Here is a 20590-nt window from a genome sequence, read left to right as displayed (position 1 = left end):
TTCATAGATGTTGATAATTATAATAAAACTTAAATCAAAATCAAATTAATACTAATGCAAAAAGAAAATCAATTCAACATTAAGAATGACAATAATATTGAATATTTGTTCTTTAGTTTTACATTGGTTTAGACAATTAAAATACATAATCTAATTTTAATTTTCCTTAAATATTTAGTAATGTAACTAATACTTATTAAACTTATTTTAGCATGATTTAGTACTTTTAAATTATGATCATTTTTATTATGACTATGCAATTTTTATTTTATATGATGATTTCATTATTATTTTTTATTGAATATTTTTGTGTCATCAGTACTCATCTCATATTTTGTGTTATTTTTTTAAGAAACACCTTAGATAATTGTATTTTGGTTGGACTAAAGAAATATTTGGAGCACAAGTAAATTATATGTTTGTATGCAAACTTTACCCAAAAAATCCAAAAACTGAAAAAAAATCCGAGGTTATTAGTTTGGTTTGATTTATAAATTTAAAAATTTGACACAATGGTTTGGTTTGGTTTGGTATTTGAAAAACCCGAACCAACCCGAGGTTGAAAAACCCGAAAAAATCCGAATTTTATTAGTTTGGTTTGGTTTATAAATTTAAAAATTTTACACTAATGGTTTGGTTTGATATTTGAAAAACCCGAACCAACCCGGTCATGTACACCCCTACATGCGATTCATACTAGATAAATATATTTATATGTATCTGGTGTGATTCGCATGTATCTAGGATACCAAATACATAGGAGAGTGACGAGCGAGACGGGAGAGAAGCAAGGGAGGCGAATGAGAATTGTCTATGTATACCAGATACATGTGAATCCACTTGGATACAATATATCTAGAACAAATCACACCTAACTTTGACCACATGTATCTCGAGATAATATTTAGACACACTAAAATCTGATAAGATTCATAATACCGTAAACTAGAGTGTATTAAAGTAATTAGCTCATAAATTAATGGAATTTCTATAAGTTTCTCTTATACATATGACTTTGCATTCGATTGATTTACAATTCCTTCTAGAGTAAGAAAAAAAATTCTTTTTGTTCCAATTAGTTTGACACTTTCCCATTTTTTATTCCTCCCAAAAATATTGATACTTTTCTATATTCATAGTTTTAATTTATGGACTTACTCTTTTGTTGTTATGTATAATCACTTGACATGTGGAATAATGGAATAGAAAAAAATATTGAAAAAGAGAGTGTATTGAAAAGTATTCCATAGTTGTCTATATTCTATGCAGCTGAAATTGAATGGGAAAATAGTATCCCATATAATAGTAAGCTGGGAAAAGGGTCTGAAAAATACTTTAATTTTAGCTGAAATTGTTGTTACGATACCAAATTTTATGGAGGACCTTTTATCCCTGCACTATTTAATAGTGTATTTTAAATGTATATATGTGCCCACGTGGACACATTACTATTTATAATGATGCAATATTTATGATGTCCATGTGGGCACATATATACCTTTAAAATGCACTACTCCCTCCGTCCCTATTTACTTGTCCATATTTTCTTTTTTAGTTGTCCCTATTTAGTTGTCCATTTTAACAAATCAAGAAAGGACAACAAATTTTTTCCTATTATACCCTTATTTACACTTTTTGAAAATTGTAAAAGTGTATATTGTTTCCCTCCAATTTATTTCACTTGAATTCAAATAAGTGGTTGTAATTTTGAAGTGAAAAGTTGTCATAAGGGTAAAATTGTAACTTCACTGTGCTAATCATTGTTGCCTTAATCTGTGTGCCATTTCTAAAGTGGACAACTAAAAAGGGACGGAGGGAGTATTAAATAGTGCATGGGAAAAAGGTCATTTTCAAAGTTTGGTATTGTTACAACAATTTCGGTCAAAGTTCAGATATATTTCAGACCTTTTTCCCTCTGTCTATTTATTTTGTCAATGGTCATATTGAATAAAAGAAGAAAGTACTGGATTTAGATAAATTTGATAAGCACATTCGTCGCCAAAATTTGATTGTTCTACATCTTAGATTTGTTGAGTTCAAGAAAATTAGCTCCAAAAAAAAATAATTATCGATCCTTGACTTAATTGTTTTATTTCTATCGACTTTGATCTTCGTGTTTATTGGTTAAGTATATTTAACTTTTAATTAATTTATACTTGTGATTTTTTATCCCTAAAACTAATTGATGTTTATTAAGAAGTTAAAGCAATCAAAGTGAAGGAGCAATAATACCAAGAGAATTGACAAGAATATTTAGAGAGAGAAAAAAGAGAAAAGTTATTTTTGTTTGAATTTAATTAAGTGTAGTTAAAGTTCAATAATTTTTTGTCTGATTTTAATTATTATTTTTTAAAAATTCAAGCAAAAATGATTGAACTATAGGCTTACGTACATAGATGAAGTTAAGGTAAAAATAATTGAAATTTAGACACTACATAATTTTAGACAATCTTATTTGATCGATAGATTCTAAAGTTGAAACTGCATTTTACTTGAATTTTATTTTTTTTGAAATGTTATTAATAGAAGTGTATAAAAGTAAAAGAATTTCACAAAATCTAATTTGAACCTGTTTTTAGCCAAAATTTATCGTCAAATAAATATTGAAAAATAATAATTCAAAATCTATAATAAAATGCTAACTATCTCAAATTTAATTTTATCAGGCTAATAACTTTAAACTGTGCGCTCTAAAGTGACTATATGTAAAAGATGGATACAAATTGGAAAAAACTATTAGTTAGAAATACATACATACATGCATATCATACCTACTAATCTAATCTATACTTTTAAATAGTTATATATTAACTCACAATTTAATAATTTTGTATCAAATTTGAAGTGAAATACATTGCCATACATTACCCTTTAAAATTAGTCTAAAATACGATCCTTAATTATCTACCTACTTAATTCTCTCCATAACTTATGTATTTTCTCCTTCAAGCATTGCTCCCTCTTCATGTTCGTCGACTTTGAGATGAGTTTTACATAGAATTCTTGAAGTATTAAAAGTTGAAGTCTCTGGTCAATCGTCTGATGTATCAAGATCAATCACTAGTTTAGAGCAAATATTGGAAGGAAATGACAAAGATGATGATCAAACAGATGAAGAAGTTGAGCTTGAAGGCCAAACTTCGACATACTTTTCGAAAGTATTGGAGCTGATAAACAAGTTATTGAAGAGCTAGAATGGAAATCAGTGGATCCTATTATGGTACCAATGCTTCACAAGAAATTGATGATCAGATCGTCACCGACTCAAATTATAAGGAGACATATACTAATGAAATCTCTTTGTGTGATGGAGTTGCGTCAGAAGGAACGAGTTCTAAAATCTTGAACCATGTAATTCTAAACTTATCTGTCACGGTTGTTCTTCCAAATAATATAATTATTGAGAAGTTAAGAGAAAGGGGGAGTTCGAGAACTCAACAACATGAAACTTGACAAATATGACTCACTTGATTCACAAAGGCCAAAAGAAAATATTATGAAGTTGATATGTTACAGAAATTGACAAGTTTGTTAGTACTTATACATATATATCTTCACAAGATCAATCAATGATGGAAATCTTCATCATTTGAAGGAGTAAGAGGAGTCAGAAAAACTGTTGACATTTTTACCAAGGCGCGAATCAAAATTTAGTTTGAGGTTTTCCACAACTAGCATGGGATAGTTTCTAAAAAAATCACTTTAAGTGGTCGGAGAGTGTGGAAAAGTTAAAATTGATTTTTTGAAATATCATAGAATTTTTTAGTAATGTTCTAAAATAGTCTAGTGTAGTATCTAGAATAATCATAGTGTAGAAATATACAGGGATGGCTCAAGGGTAAATCATCTGCTTTAGGCCCCAAAATTTTGAGGCCCAAAAATATTATAAGAGTGAATTTTATGATTTTAGTTTCACTTGAAATGGTATTGAATATTATAAAAAAAATTAAATAAAAAAAAAAAGAAAGAAGAACTACTTACTTTTTATCAAGAATATTTTAGAACTTTGAATTAAACAACTCAAATCTTCAAATTAATAAATAAAGTTTTTACATCAACATCCAAAGTTATGTATTGCAAACAAATGTCTTACTTGTATTTAACTAGAACTAATTATTACTCCTATAAACAATAATATTATTATGTAAAGTTATATGCTTAATGTCTTTAAGAATATGCACTAAAAACAAGTACTCCTTCTGTCCCAATTTATATGACTTATTTTTATTTTTAGTCAGTCCAAAATGACACATTTCTATATTAAGTAACAATTTAACATTAAAATATTTATTCTATCATTAATGAAATGATTTATATCCACACAAATGAGTGAGACGAGCCTATCTCTAAATTCAAATAAGTGTATAGTATTCACGGATAAACCTATCATCATATTTTCGAGCCTTGATGGCCTGTACCCGCAACCATTGTCTAGTGAAATCACAACACTCGCTAGCCGTTGCGACTCTAAAATCATTAAAAGTTCCAAATTATTGGAATTTTATAACAACCACTTGAATTATACTCCACCAATTCTCTTTTGGTAGCGATAATAGCATCAATGGCTGCTTCCCCTTCTTCCCCGTATGCTCTTAATCTTTCCAGCCTTTTATTTTTTTGACTTGAAAGCTAATAAATTGATACTCCCTCTTCAACTTCAACAGCGTGGAATGGATCCCAGTTAACGTCCAGTATCAAACTCTTGGAACTCATCGTGCATATCTTTCGCAACCTCATATAAGAATATGTCATCAGAAAGATGACCATCAATTACTTTTATGCCTATATCTTCTTTGAGTCTTGTTTTGTAAAAGCTGCAAGATCATTTTTAAAAAAATATTTAATTGCAGTTGACACATTATTGAAACATTAATAATTAATGTTTTGAAAGAGGCTTACTTCGATGAAGAACTGTTTGTATATAACAATTTTATCGACTTCCTTTTGATGGGATACTGCATATTCAGATATTTTTCTCCAAATAACATGGGCTGCAGAGAAAGTGAGTTGTTTCCACATCAATTGTATGTTGCTGGAAAGAGGGAAAGGTTTGAGTTGCTAAATCAAGTGGAAAGTGGAGATTATTACATTACCAAAAACATATAAAGTAGAAGAAGAAGAAAAAAGGAAAGGAGGAAAAGACTAACAAAATTTCAATGAGAGGCACATATTGAGAAATGTTCCCAAATTCCACAGCATTGAGAGAGTTTCACTCAAATCCCCTAAAAATATTCTCTGCATTACCAGTTTGATACACACAACTACATCGTTCATGGCGGTTCTTAATTTTGTTGTTCTTCATTCGTGCATGAAGTAGTAAGAAAGCCAGTGTTCAGGCGCTATGGTGGCACGCCACCCCACCCCATACTTAGAAATTCGACGAATTTTTATACTCAATTTAGGGCCTAACTCATTTGAAAAGAGGAAATTCTCCTCAACTCTTCTCGATTCTCAAACTCAACACAAATACATGAGGAATTCAACTCAATCCTTTTGGGAAACACAACTTATACTAAAGATTCACAAAACACAAGAAATTGCAACTTCCATTGTCAAGAAATTGAACAAATATCAAGAAACTATACTCAAGAAACCTTTAGATACAGTGATTTTGTGGGTAAATTAGATGTATCGCTTGAGGACGAACAAGTCCATCATTGTGGGAAGCCTTACATACCTGGAAAGAACAACGTTCTTGGCAAAATCCCCAGTTCTTGAAAGAACGCTTGAAACCCTAACATCCTCTTGAAACCTCGCTCTAAATCTGTAAGTGTTTAGGAACGTGAAAAAGTGGTTTAATTCTGATTAGACCCTTATTTGGGGTGAACAAAACATGTTAATCCTAGTGGGAAAAGGAAAAGATCAAAATACCCTCTTCTGAAAAGGATGGAATGCCTTAAATATGAAGGCTTTACTCAAACAGGCATAACTTTTTACTCCGAGCTCGAAATTAACCAGACTTGGAGGCGTTGGAAAGAGGAATCAAAAATCTTCAATTTGATAGCTCATGGGCCACCTAATTCTTTATCTGTTAAAAGATATGGTCGTTTGAAATTGACCCAAAACTAAAAATTGATGGGTGACTTGTACGAACCTCTTTTTAGCTCTTTCAAAGTACGAGGTGTTACAGTAATTGACCTAATGTAAGTTATAGAATTCAGAATTTGAAGATGACAATAACACTACTAGATGCACGTGTTAGTTGAAGTATCGACACTTCAGTGAAAAATATTGTCAAACAAGTATAAAATCGAAGCTATCAGTAAATATAAATTAAATGAAAAAGTAAGATCGTTCAATATGTGGTTTGATGGTTTTGACCCTTAGTGTATTTGAGGATGCTAGTTTGAATCTGACTTGAGTTTTTTATATATCATTATTGAAAAAAATGACAACGAAAAATGCAGAAGTGGAAAAATACTCATTTTGGACCAATGGGGCACGTGCACCCCTCCCTCAAATGTGAGTCCACCTCTGCCTCTAGACTCCAAACATTTTCAAAAGACCTCTGTAAAGACTTTATCGTATACCTTTTATAGTTAAATGAATATCATGCTTAAGTACTCTCTCTTCTAGTTTTTATATTGCTTCAACAATCTCTTTATAAGATGAATGATTTTATAGTTAATCGTCCTGACATGAATCCAGATTGATTTTCGAACATAAACACACCCCTCCCCATCATCATCTTGGCATGCTCTACCAAACTTTCATAGTATAACTTGATATCTTCACAATTGTTGCAATTTTGAATATCACCCTTATTCTTGTATTTTGTCGGAGAAGTGTAGAGGACAATGAAAGATATGCTATGATTTATGAGAGAACAAATTACTATATTCATTTTCTACCAATTAGTTCACCCAAATAATACATATTTTGTAATCTTGAAAATAAAATAAGATGATTTTAAAAAAAATTATTTACCAATAATAGACATAACTCAAAACTCTTTTTGATATAGATTTATTGCATTACTTCTTGTCGTAAGATGTAAGAGAGGCACTAAAGAAAGGAATCATTGGCTATAATTGTAACACCATAACTAAGTGCCTCCAATTACTGAATTTCATCCACAACGACTCACGAATCCTTTGATACTTGAATAACCTTGTGTTAAGTGGTTGATCATGTTGCATGGGCATGACTATAATTGGAACACCACAATTAAGTGTCTCCATTACTAAATCCCATCCACAATGACTCACGAATCCTCTGATACTTGAATGCTCCAAGATTCTCCCTTGTGGTGCCCAATCTTTAATTGTTATCCCATTTAACCTTTTACGAGCTAAGGTTGTTTCTATTATATCTCCCTACCTGCACAGATGGTAATTGCAGCAGCTACAATGGTGAACTTCAAGGGAAGGTTGGCTGTGGGATGCCTCGAGGCAGATGACTCTTCAATTATTGGTTCAAGCTGCAAGTTGAAATGTAATGTGTATTTCAACTTCCCAAATGTGTTTGCCTTTCTAGGAATCCCATTTTTGAACCCAAAGCAATATAGATGGTCATTGGTTTCAAGATTAGTGCACAGGGGAAGAATAGCATGTGAAGGCCAACAGTCGATTAGGTCAATAGAGGAATAACATGTCATTTGACCTACCTGAGAGGTTAAATAGCACGTCCAGGCACACTCGGGAGAGGAGGAATCGAATCCTTATTGGATCCCCATACCATAGAAAAAGGACTATCCTTGTTGAATTGTTAGTGTGCAATTCAATATTTTGTTCAAGAACTACGAAAATGTTGTATGTGCAATCTGTAATATGTGTTTCTGATCTTGGTCCTCTTGGTATTTTAGACTTCAATTGTGTGTGTAACAAGATTTCAAGTAAATATTCACAACACACTTCATTTCAAAACGTTAAATTTTACAAGTTCAATTTGACAAGAAAATGTGTAATCGCAAAAGGGGAAAGAGTGTGTCAGTGAAATTTTGAAGGTAGAACCTTTTTTTCATAATGGTGTCCTCTGGATCAACTTGCACATACCTTAACTATTCAAAATCGATTGTTTGCCATCTGCCCGGGTCAATTGTACACAACTCATCATTCAATGGGGTATTTGCTACCTCCTGCCAGCACAGGTACTGCGTAACTCTGTCATTTAAGACTTAGATGGAAAGAGATAGAATACCCTTCTTTTCACAAATATAGGTTTTTCCAATATGTTTCTTGCATCCTCTCTACCTTCTTAAGGTAGGGTTAAGGCTGCGTACGCACCACCCTCACCGGCCCTCATTTGTGGAGTTACACTAGGTATGTTGTTGTTCATTTTTCTTTAATCACATATGCATCATGGTATAATGCAGACACAACCTTTGATCAGTTCACGTCCATCCTAAGTGCATCCATCACCTGTCTTAACCATGTCTCCGCCCGAATGTCGTTTCTGCAAAATAAATAAAAATATTATCAAATAGACGGAATCATGTCGAATATCAACAAAAAAGAGGGATGCAACATGAGGACTTCGCAGGAGATCACTCATCCTAGTACTACTCTCGCCCAAGCACACTTAACTTCGGTCATCTGTAACAATCTTATTTTGGTATACAAAATTAAATTTCTCTTTCCATGTTTTAACTAGAACTTAAATGTTCAAAACTTACTCTCAACAACAAAAGCTCCAACCAATTTTCGAAGACAAAACATGAATATACAAAAAACCAACCTCACCGCGAATATCCACATCACAGTTCTTGTCGTCATTTCCTCTTCCACCCTGTTTTTCCATGTCTCTTTCGTAACTCGTTATATCCCATTCATACACGCAATCATATTTTCCCATTGTGCTTGCCACGTTATGATCTTCATTTGTATCGATGGTTAAGCTTCAACAAGTAGTTTTATTTATCTATGTGTATGTATACCTCTTTCCTTCAGCTAGATAATAAGCCTTCTCCCTTAGTATCGTCTACTGCCCAATGTGGTAACTCCTGTTTGTTCAGCTTGAATCTGAACTACGATTCAGATCAAATCTTTCTGAAATAGGATTTCCTTTCCGTGCCAACTTGGTAAGTCCCTTTTTCAACTTGAATCTAAACTACGATTCAAATCAAATCTTACTGAAATAGGATTTCTTTTCTTGTTATATCTGCTTGGACTTTACTTTTTCCTATACTAATCAAAATCCCTCAAATCTTGATGGAAGAAAGAAAGAAAAACATCAGAATTGTGATGTTTCCATGGTTAGCTCGTGGTCATATCAGCGCATTTCTAGAGCTAGCAAAGGCACTTGCAAAGAGAAATTTCATAACTTACCTCTTTACAACACATGCCAACCTCGCTTACTTCAAACAAACGCTCTCTCGCGAAGAAACCAGACATGTTAAGCTAATGGATATTATACTCCCATATTTGCCTCAACTTCCTCGTACTTTACACACCACAGCTGGCCTTCCACCCCATCTCATCAACACTCTGAAAAAGATCTTCCTTAAGGGAAAACCCGACTTTTTCACCATTCTTGATACTTTAAAACCAGATTTGATCATCTATGATTTCCTCCTACCATGTATTCCATTAATGGCTTCTACATTGCATTTCCCAGCTGTCCTGTTTCTCACCTCTGGTGCTGCAGCAAACAGTTATCACTATCATGTTAGAGATAACAATCCAAGTATTGAGTACCCTTTTCCTGAAATCTTCTTCCAGGATCATGAACATAAGAAAAACAAGAAAGTATTCGATTCTCTCGAGAATGATGGCATTGACGAGAAAAATGGTATCACGAGGTGCTTTGAAAGATCCAAAGGGATCATCTTGATCAAGACTTTCAAAGAGCTAGAAGGTAAGTACATTGATTACCTCACATTTTTGTTTAACAAAAGGTTTGTTCCTGTTGGACCTCTCGTTCGGGCATTTGATCAAACAGATGGTGGGGAGTATAATGATAAGATCATTGAATGGCTCAATGAGAAAGAAAAATGTTCAACAATTTTTATTTGTTTTGGGAGTGAATTTTACTTGTCCAAAGAGGAAATTCAAGAATTGGCACTAGGGTTAGAACTTAGTATGGTGAATTTCATATGGGTAATTAGGTTTCCGGTGAGAGATAAAACAGAGATTCTAGAAGTTCTACCTGAAGGGTTTTATGAGAGAAATTGGACTAGAGGGTTAATAGTTAAAGATTGGGCACCACAAGGGAGAATTTTGAAGCATTCAAGTATCGCGGGATTCGTGAGTCATTGTGGATGGAATTCAATAATGGAGGCGGTTAGTTGTGGTGTTCCAATTATAGCCTTGCCCATGCAACATGAGCAACCACTTAACGCGAGGTTATTGGTTAATGAGGTAAGGGTAGGATTGGAAATTCCTAGAGATGAAGAAGGTAATTTTAGCAAAGAAGAAGTGGCTAAGGTTGTAAGAGAAATGGTGTTGGAGAAAAGGGGAGAGAGTGTGAGGAAAAAAGTAAAAGAGTTTAGTGAGAAAATGAGAGAAAATGGAGAAAATGACATAGAGAGAGTAGTGGATGAATTGGTTGATCTTTACAAGAACTCATTAAGGCCTACCTACTACTATAGACGACGCTATTAAAGAAGCTTTATGTACTGTATCATAAGAGGCCTTGTATTGTATCGTATCTTTCTTTTCTTCAAGTCTACCTACTACTATAGAAGACGCTACTAAAAAGGCCTTATGTATTGTATTGTATCTTTTTCTTCTTCTTTAGGTCTACCTACTACTATAGACGACGCTTCTAAAGATGCCTTGTGTACTGTACTGAATCTTTCTTTCTTTTTTTTCCTTTTCTTTTCAAGAATGATGTTTGAATCAACTAGTATGTACTTCAACTGTCTAAGGTAAATGTAATAAAAGTTTGGTCTTGTTTTAGTGCCTATTTTACATCTTACAACAAGAAGTGATGCAAAATATGTATATTAGAAAGAGTGAGTCATGTATATTATCAGAATAATAATTATTTAAGGATCGCCTTATCTTATTTTTATGATTACAAATAGATATCATTTAGATGACCTGATTCGTATAAAAATTACAATGACGGTGTCTATAACCTTGAACACTAATATATATATATAAAAATGTAACTCTCTCTCTCCCTCTATGGGGTATGAAAGGATGGCATATGCTTATTTTTCATTATTGTATGTTATCATGTTTCTAATTGCCAAAGAAAGGATTAATTATTTAATCATAGTAGACTATAGTTGACTACTAAATTAATCACTCAACTCCACTTGACAACCCAATTATAATAAATTATAACAAGATAAAGCCTTCAGGTTGAAAATTGACTCACTTGTAATAGAAAAATAAATAAACAATATAATAAAAAAAAAGGCTCCTTCAGCCTGTTATTCTCATTCATTCATGGCTTCTTTCAAACATTTCTCAGAAGTAATATTACATGACAAAGACAGTAAATTTAAAGGTCGAACTCATCAAATTTAACTCCGGAGCCACCTCTACCTGAGGGGGCACCTTTCCGTTGAGCCGAAGGAAATGAAAAATGAGAAGAACAGCCAACATCAGATGTCATACAGTAAATTACACAGTACAGGTTACATCCTCTTTACCTCTATGAGCCATCAAGAAAATGAGGGGAATATACAACTCTGCATCAGCTACTGAAACCATTCGATAGCAAAAAATAAGTGAAACAACACCAGGAAACAACAGGCCAAAAAGGAAAAATAAATTATTTCACCAGAACCATAAAACTTTGTAGACCTGCCACAGAATGTCTTATCCAGATGAACCATTTATCTTCAGTCCATGCAGAGACGGAAACATGACTTTCACTCTCCCGGGAGTCTGGACAGACTGCCATGGTGTCCTCTCTCATCGACCAAAGCAGCACAAATCAGGTCAAGAATAGATAATATAATGGGAGAATCACATTGAGGGTGTGCCTGGTAATGACAGAAGTCATTTTCCAGAAAATGTTTCCCAAAAGATGACTCATTTTCTCAAGAACAGTAAAAAAAAAATTTGAAAAACATTTATTAAAAACTGTTAATAATATTAGCAAATTGGATAGTGCTTTGATGAAACTTGAGTATTAAAGATTGATAATAATATCTATGTATTAGTTAAGAGTTGAGATGATGGGAAGATGAGTCATTCTCCCCTTTTCGCAAAAACTGTTCTATGGAAAATATTTTCTGGCAACCACATACCAAAAATTGCCTTCTTTTTAACAGTATAAGGATCATCATCTATAATAAAAAATGACTTATTTTATTGAAAATGTTTTCCAAAAAATATTTCCAGTTCCAAACACACATTAAGTCAAGCATAAACCTATTCAAGAAAGTTCAGATGATGAGCAGAAACTTTTGTCATCAATAATCTCGATTTATATTAGATAATAATAACTAGTACTTCACATCATAAAAGCATAATAAGTAAAACCTTCCTTCAAAGGGAGAAATGTATTTCTTGAATCAATATTGAGATAAGTACTGCCTCTGGAAACAGCAAATTTACTTTTAACCTTGCTATACTAAATATTTTCCAAATGTTACAGGCAGAAGGAATATACTAAATCGTGTTGTCAGCTCAAAGAACCATAACTATACAGGGGTGCTGAAAAGCATACATTTTCGCATATGCAATGTAGATTAATATTACCCTGTTAGTGCAAAGGCAACCAATCCAAAACTCTTACAACTGCTAAGTGACGAATATTGTTAAATTTAATTAAGGGCATTAACTGTAACCACCTTCAATTATGTGAACTCTCTCCGTACTAGCCAACAAAAAATAGATATGTTTCTAACTAATGTCTATGGAAAGACAACACATACTTCTCTGTATGCACAGGAAGTCCGTTGATTGTCAAGGGAAAAAATAAGCACAACTTCAATCGGATAGCTAGCAATACACAGACATATATCATAAGATCTTACACAATAGTTCGGACATCTTATAACTTCACTTCCATTGGCAAAACCGGGCTAAAGAAGTTGAACTTAACCAGACAAAACAAATCATGAAGCTGTAAAATAGTAATAGAACAAGCCGTGAATTGTCTTATCTGAGACAGACGTTGCATGAGTCCTCTCTATGGCCAGGAGAGGTGCTGCAAATGCAAGCATCATCTTTGGACTTTAGGAGGCAAAGGATGCATGCATCCCAATGTCGCCCTGGAAAATGCACATGTTCCATGAATAAAAAAATTGAGAAAATAAATACATATGCTTCCAGATTGCGATGAGACCAAAGAAACGAGTAAATAAAGTCCATAAGTATGTTACAACAAGGTGCAACGAATTCACCAAATTCAGTGCTTGATTAGAAGCTTCTGAAGTCTGAACAGATGAACAAAATTGTTTTATTTGCATCAAAAAGATGATGCTCCATATATAAGAGGTACATTACATCCTAAAAGCTAAATGTCTTCTTATGCATGCATCCACTCTGGGTTTCTTACAATTCAGAAAACAGTTATTCAGCATAAGCTACATGTCTCCTTAATTGAAGAAAGAATTTTGTTTGTAACATTTAGACTTTGACATTTCCATAGCAGGAATGTCATTGACTAGACCATGAATGAGGGAAAAGTGATTTTATACCTCAATGCTGTCACTGGAAAATACAGAAACTCCTTCAGAAATAATAACACAAGACTTTTTTCAGTCTTTCATTACAAAGTTCAAAGAAGTATGAATTTAAGAATAATTGAGTCGATTTCTTTCCAGGAATATACGGCATGATAACATAGTTACAAATTGGCCAACTGTCTACAAAGTGGAGATTAACGACCAAGAGAGAATTAACAAATGTGTCACCTATTTTCATGCTTTTACAATGCTACTCAAGTCAAAACATAGATGTGGTCCTAACATCAAAAAGAAAGCCAAAATGGAGAAATTAATTATCAACTGACATGAATACCAGTTCCAGAAGAAATTAAAGTCCTCAGCTCTGTTAAATGTTCGTCATTTGAAATATGGAGTGCGATGCGGAGATTTGTCAGTAACGCTTCTTGTTCCCAACTCAAGGGACCAGAAGCATACAATGCCTCCAAAGTGCAGCGATAAGCATGCAACTCCAAGTCACGAATATTTCCTGCTACATTCTTCTCCGAAGAAAGACGGCAGCTTTCCTCCTCATGTTCTTCTGCTGAACTTTGAAAGGACTCTGCATCACTGCACAGAAGATCAGGTACTTCACAATGAACTTCAGCTGAAAAACTAGAAATTTTATTTGGACTCTCATGATTAATACTACAACTACCGACAGAGCATGCATCACTATCAGAATCATTAGATTCTCCAATTCTTGCAGGGGAATAGCCATTGGTACCACTTCTTTTTGTAGGGTTCAATCCATAATATCCATCAGACCAACTGTTAAATGAAGCACTCACATACTTCTCATCCATCCTATTTCCGTTCCACCTGGTAATATCATGTGTGTCCCCCTCCAAGGCAGCCGGAACTATTTTCCGTCTCTTAAAATCTCTCTCACCTGCCACTACCTCCTGAATGTTTCTAGATGATTCGTCTGGCACCCTCTTCAGCAACACCAAAGAACTAGCATTACACTTCTTCCTTTTAAGATTTCCTTGAGCAGCCAAATCTCCATCTCTAACAGGAAATCCATTCCTAGCACTTAAGACAATGCTCACCTTTTTATAAGATCTTTGAGCAGGAAGCTGGTCAGGTTTCGCACACGTTCCAGATCCCTGTAAGTGAAAACCAACATAGGGTCAATAAATGAATCACAAAGAAGGGTTTTCTTTCCACTAAGGCATTTCCTAAACAATGAAACAAACAACCAAAAATAAGCAAAATGAATCAAGAGAGGTTTGTATAAAAGGCCAAAACACCCAAAAATAAAAGCAAAGCGACATCATTAAGAATTTCTATCTGATAAATTCAATAAATAAGATTGGAGGAAGAGTGGGATGCTTAATTTCTTCTGTCATTTAAATTAGTCGCGAATAAAGTCAATATTCAAAACAAAGAACGAAGATGGAAGGGCCAGATTAAAGACTTGCCTTTCCAATCAAGTGCCATTTTTCATCTTGCCAGCATTGTCGCACTCTAGTGTTCGATCTATGAACTCTAATCTCCTGGGAACACCCAGTTGGGTGTACCAAATAATAGTCTCTATTCAAAACCTTCACAATAATAGCAGTTCTCCAACAACAATCATCAAACACCTCAATAATTTGACCACTTTGCCCATTCTCCACACCCTCTGAAGGAAGGGGGCTTGGTCTGATCTCCCTCCTCGAAACCCTCTCACCCCTCGCTTCACTTTCCATACAAGGATAATAATCATACCTCACAGAGTAAGTATGTCCATTACCCGATATGATCTCTGCAGGACACCATGATACAGGTGAATCCTTCCTGTTCATCACCTCAACTTTACTTCCTTTTTTAAACCTCATGACTATAATCCAAACCAAAACCAATAACCTGATTTTCACAAAGAAAACAACAGTTACACATCAGAACCCGAAAAACCTTGTCCAAGTAGAAATAATATCAGATCAAACTTATAAATGAACAAAAATGCCATTAAAATCAAAACATATTTTGACTAAATCCAAACTGATACATAACAGAAAAACATCAAAATTGTTTCTTTTACATCAGATGATTCACATAACAAAATTTCTACTCAAACCCCCAAAAATTAACAAGCTCTAAGCACACAAAAAATAAACCCACAAAAATAAAATTAAAATAAACATAAAAGTACTAATTTTTTTCAAAAATACTAAATGAAATCACATTGATCAATTTTTTAAATAAAAAATTCAATGAACAAACTACAGTAGGCACTAATCACAAACATATATACAAAAACTAAACAAATTAATAACCAAAAATCAAATCTTTACCAATGAATTGCAAAAAAAAACAAAAATTACGAAAAAATGCAATCGATTCAAACAATTAGGTATAACAAATTCAAACAAAAATACATAAAATTAAAGACCTTTTCTTGAAATTGATGAAATATTTGAGCTTATGAAGTTGTTGATCGCAACTTAGATTGATTTATCGAAGAAATCAAACGAATTTTCGCTTTTTTTTCGATTTGGGTAAATGGTATTTTTTGTGTTCTAGGGTTTGGTCATTAGGGAAGAAAAAAAATATTAAATAAGAAAAAAAGAAAATAATTCAAATATTTATATTTTTTGAGAAAGAAAAAAAGAAAAATTATGGAAAAGGGTATTATGGGAAGATAATGAAATATTTGATTCCAAAATTTGATCCACCAGAAAAACTTGAAAGGGCCCCATAAAAAAATGCACGCTTTTTATGTTTGTTTCAAAGAATATTTTTATTTATTTTATATTTTTAATGGTTACTTACAAGTTACAAATCCAATTTGTGTGACATGAAAATATTCTCCACATAAATATGTTTTTTTGGCACACTTGTCGACTGTCGTTTATCGAGGACATGACTTTAAATAAAATGATATAGAAATTAAGGATCTAGGTAGAAGATTAAATTTATCTCAAAATAAATGTCATTTAGGAACTAAACAGAAAAATAGTATATTTTCCAATTATACATTTGTAATTTAAATCACTTCTTCTTAAAGAAACGTCTGATAAATAGGAGTAATTTGATCAATTATATATTTAATTTGTTATTTTACTTTATAGGCATGAAATGAGTTTTAATGACGCTTATTTTGGGATGGGGTACCTTTCTATTATCTTATTTTGTGATTCTTATTATTATATTTTTTCTACGATTAACTTATATTTGTTATCATTGTTGTTTTCTCTATAAAAAAAAAAAATAACATGACTTAGTCAATATTGTATTTCTCTTTACATACATGTTTAGAATTATTTTACTTGAGCCGAGAGTCTTTTGAAAATAAATTTTTTTTCTTCACCATATAAGATTAAGGTTGCATACATATCATTTTCTTCAAAATCCACTTTTAAAATTACATTGGATATATTATTATTATTATTGATGACATCATTTTATTTTATACGATCTTCATATTATTGAAAAATGATCAGATTTAGGAAAATAATTACAGTATGAAATCCGATATGTAAATTTTTCATATTAACTTTATTTTGCTAATTTTGTATTGTATCATTTAGCTAATGAAACATGGGATAACTCAGCAAATTAAATGCCTTGATTTCATTTTTTATATTTTTATTTGCTTTTAAAACAAAGTTAAGTTACCAAACTTTGATCTTAAACACCATATATTCTATGTTTAATACAAAATTATATAAACATCTGCTAATAGAAGTAAATGCACAACTAATCCAATAATTATTAATCCTCATATATATTACAATCTCTAAAAGGTAAGTTCCTTATAACATCATTTTATATATTATAGGCTAAATATCTAAATAGATCTTAAATTTTATACAATTGACAAGTTTGACACTCCAACTTATTTAGCGATTAGATATACATTTCAGTTAAATAGAAACGTGTCTCATAAACAATCAAGTTATAAGCAAAACCAATCATGCGAGCATTACTTGTCGATGATATATAGGATGTAATGTGAGATTCAAGATAACACACAATAATTAGCACTAAATAGGAAATAAGGAGAAAAAATAGATATTAATAGAGACAATAATTAGAAAAGGATTTAATTAATTAGATAAAAGTAAAAATTAAACATCAATTAAACAATTGTAATTCAAGAATAAAGAGAAATTGAACTTAGACAAAGAAATATATATACTTACCTAAGTAATCGAACACTTTCAATTAAAAAAAATCAATGAATCTTTCTCAAAATTTTCAAAAGAGCCTAAACATCAAATGTTCATTCGAAAACTTATCTAATAGACTAAACCTTAGTTTCTGTTATTTATTTATTATTATAGATAAACTAACCTAAGCTAGTTACAAATAATACAATTGAGCTAAAATCAAGGAATTTGCATTGTGTAGCCAATTTACTAATCAATTGACCTTCAATGCTTACCTTCATTCATTTGCTTCTGCAAATTCACGTTACTTTGTTCGTTTTAATTTGTTTGTCCTAATTTGATTTGACACGGAATTTAAGAGAGTAAAAAAAAATTAAAATTTTATGGTCTTAAATTAAAGATATGTTAAATATATCAAAATGTCATTTAACATTATGATCTTAAACATGTCATGTGAAAAAATTAAAATTAAAATTAAAAAGCTGCTTACAAAACAAACAAACAAAAAAGGTAATTTTTTTAGACGAATAAAAAAAAATATGACAAACAAATTGAAAGTTTGAGACAGATGAAATATTCTATTCTTCTTCTCCCGCAGTCCCCTTTACATGTGTCTATAATCAAGGGTGGATCCTACTATATAGTACCGAATTCGTCTAAAGATAGAAATAGTATCTCTGACGTAAAACATAAATTTATCTATAAAAATTTACTAAAATTGCTTCCATAACTTTGAAATTGTGATTTTATGTATAAAATTTACTAAAATTGCTTTTATAACTTTAAAAACATTATGATTAAAATATTAAGAATTTTAAAAATTAAATTTATAGTATTTTAGTTCTGAATTCACCTCGATTTATAATATCATAATATTTTATGACTAGAAAAACTTCCAGCTCTACTTATCTATTTTCCCCGTCTCAACATCATCCGCTTCATGAAGGTCAATTTAAATAAAAAATTTATCAAGCTAATATTTTGATATTAAAAAATTATACGAAAAGTACAATAAATTTTACTTTTTTTTCATGTTAATATGATGAATAAAATATATATTTTAAATTATTGATCAAAATTTATATAATTTGAATTTCGGAAAATAAATTTATCTCCCCCCATCCTCCCCTAACCCCCAGCAAACACCACCAAAGCTGAGACATGGAATCTTCCTAATTCTGTTTAATTATGTGGACAGTCAAAATTGACAAAAGGTACGAGACCAAATTAAGGAGAAATATTATGCACAATAATAAGATGAAAACATAAAGAAAAGTTTGACAACCATAAAGAGAATTAGTCCAAAGTTTGGACTAATTATAATAAAATATTATTGCAAATTGAACTAACCCTTAAATCTAATAAAATATTTTGTCATCCATGGTTAAATGGAATTTCAAAAGGTCGAAAGTTTTTTTTGTTTTGTTTTTCTATCGAATTTTGATTTGGAGTCTACTAATTCATATTCAGGTCAAATATGATCTATTTATATTAAAAAAATGTTTTTTAATATGATTTTTCCATATTTACAATCTGAATTCTATTCATTTCACCACAATCCTCGTTGATTAAGGTTAAAAGGGATAAGACAACAACAAAACCATGTTTTCCTTTGTAGTTTGGACCTTGAAATAGTATGGAAGTTTTATCTTAATTAGCAAATTAGTAGCCACTAATTTCACACAAATGCTAATTAATAAAAGCAAGAGGCTTTTTTTTTTTTTTTTGTTAAAGTCCTTTTTTGATCATGAAATTAGGGACATCCAATAGTTTTTGATTAAAAAAAAAAAATTAACACCAACACAATCATCTCGTTTGATACCTTCGTGAAATCCATAAAATTGTAACACAAATTAAACTTATAGACTAGAGTATAGTAGTATTGGTGCGAGTTATTTCTTAAATAAATAGAGTTAACGGTTAATAACACATTTAAAGTATTTTTGATTTTTCAAATTTTCTATCAGATGTGTGAGCTTTTTTATTTCAACTATCACCAAATATTTATCAAAACACTCCTTAATTATCAGGTGTTCATTTTTTTCCTACCGTAAAAAATATCACCATTATTAGATATAAAAAGTGTTTCAATAAACATTTAATAATATTTCAGGTAGAAAACGCATGCACATAGTTCAGATCGATATAAAACCCAAAAATCAAAATTACTTTATATATGCATTTTTTAACCTTCACTCAAATATGTATATAATTCGATTCTTGTTATCTCCTGTTGAAAAATTGTGAATTAAGAAATAGGATATTTGTTGATGTGCATGTGTCTTCACATCAAATATATAAAATATATATTATAGTAGTAGTTTTTTGCAACTATCGAAAACCTCATTATAAAGAAACCAAGCATGCATATTATTAAATTAAATAGTGGTTAATTAATTAAAGAGTTGATATATACTAGGATAAATACTTTATCCATCATAGAAGTCATCTCAACCCAAATGACAGATCTATATAGTTGTCAAAATCTTATCATACAATTTATTCTCTTCTTAATAATTTTTAATTAGTAAAATTTGAATCTGATTTCAACTCTAAAATTAATAAGTACTACCTAATATATATATTTTTTCATTGATAATTTCCTTTTCCTTGGAGTATATTCCATACATAGACCAATTAGGTCAAATAACCAAATTTTCAAATGATGTTAATTCAAGAAAAAAGTAAAATGCAATGATCAAGAAACAACAACGATATTTTCAGCATAGTCTCACAAAATAGGATCTGGAAAGGATAAATGTGTGTAGACCTTATATCTCCTTATAGGTAGAGATAGATTGTTCTGAAAAATCCTCGACTTTAGAGAAACGGTCCCAAAAAAAAGTACTCCTAAAAAAGTACAAGTAACAACAAATGAAAATAATAGAATAATCAAGATGCAAAAATAACAAATAGTAACATAAATCAAAAGACAAGAAACTAG

General features: G+C 31.5%; 1 protein-coding gene, 1 long non-coding RNA gene and 1 pseudogene across 2 annotated transcripts; 1 reads left to right on the top strand and 2 right to left on the bottom strand.

The window, feature by feature from the left end:
• Positions 1 to 4223: 4223 nt before the first annotated feature.
• LOC125845305 (uncharacterized) lies at positions 4224 to 5767 on the bottom strand. The gene is made up of 3 exons (XR_007444257.1): positions 5678 to 5767; positions 4900 to 4991; positions 4224 to 4814 (listed from the first exon to the last, which is right to left on the bottom strand). It is a non-coding gene; the product is annotated as an uncharacterized LOC125845305 (long non-coding RNA).
• Positions 5768 to 9149: 3382 nt separating this feature from the next.
• On the top strand, positions 9150 to 10541 carry LOC125846025 (UDP-glucosyltransferase 29-like). The gene has a single exon (XM_049525492.1). It carries the CDS (start codon positions 9150 to 9152, stop codon positions 10539 to 10541), a length of 1392 nt encoding a protein of 463 aa, XP_049381449.1.
• A 1430-nt stretch (positions 10542 to 11971) lies between these two features.
• LOC125844421 (uncharacterized) lies at positions 11972 to 16103 on the bottom strand (annotated as a pseudogene).
• Between the last annotated feature and the right edge of the window lie 4487 nt (positions 16104 to 20590).

The sequence above is a fragment of the Solanum stenotomum genome, chromosome 11 (assembly GCF_019186545.1).
Source record: "Solanum stenotomum isolate F172 chromosome 11, ASM1918654v1, whole genome shotgun sequence".
NCBI classification, from domain to species: Eukaryota; Viridiplantae; Streptophyta; class Magnoliopsida; order Solanales; family Solanaceae; genus Solanum; species Solanum stenotomum.
The sequence above is the reverse complement of the archived record's forward strand: the minus strand, read 5'-3'. Positions and strand labels throughout refer to the sequence as shown.